Here is a 312-nt window from a genome sequence, read left to right on the forward strand (position 1 = left end):
ACACCCCAGGGCTAACGGTTCCCTGGGGCCAGGGAGCGCAGGCCAGGACTCCCCATGGGTGCAAGGGGCTGATGGATGAACTGTTATGAACTGTGTCCCTCGGGCATGGACACCCCTCACCAATACCCAGGGAGGCATCCTGGACCTGCAGGGGATGCTCCCACCCCACCCAGGGACATGGAGCTCACCCTGTGCGGGATCAAACATCTCCACGGTGTTGACAAAGTGGGGACGGGAATAGAAGTTGTGGGGCCCTGGCTGCTGCAGCCCCCCCAGGCTGAACACGACGCCGTCAGGCATTGCAACAGGGGG

The 312-nt window shown here is 63.1% G+C and overlaps 1 protein-coding gene across 1 annotated transcript in view; it reads right to left on the reverse strand.

The window, feature by feature from the left end:
- Positions 1 to 312, reverse strand: part of KLHDC8B (kelch domain containing 8B) — a gene marked incomplete at its 5' end in the record, with an annotated part of 2,439 nt that overhangs the window by 1,726 nt on the left and 401 nt on the right. Inside the window, one exon of the mRNA XM_009703682.1 lies at positions 170 to 311. Coding sequence (XP_009701984.1) covers positions 170 to 311 — 142 coding nt within the window. The remainder of the gene's footprint in view (positions 1 to 169; position 312) is intronic.

This window comes from Cariama cristata, unplaced genomic scaffold, assembly GCF_000690535.1.
Source record: "Cariama cristata isolate BGI_N322 unplaced genomic scaffold, ASM69053v1 scaffold35740, whole genome shotgun sequence".
NCBI lineage: Eukaryota > Metazoa > Chordata > Aves > Cariamiformes > Cariamidae > Cariama > Cariama cristata.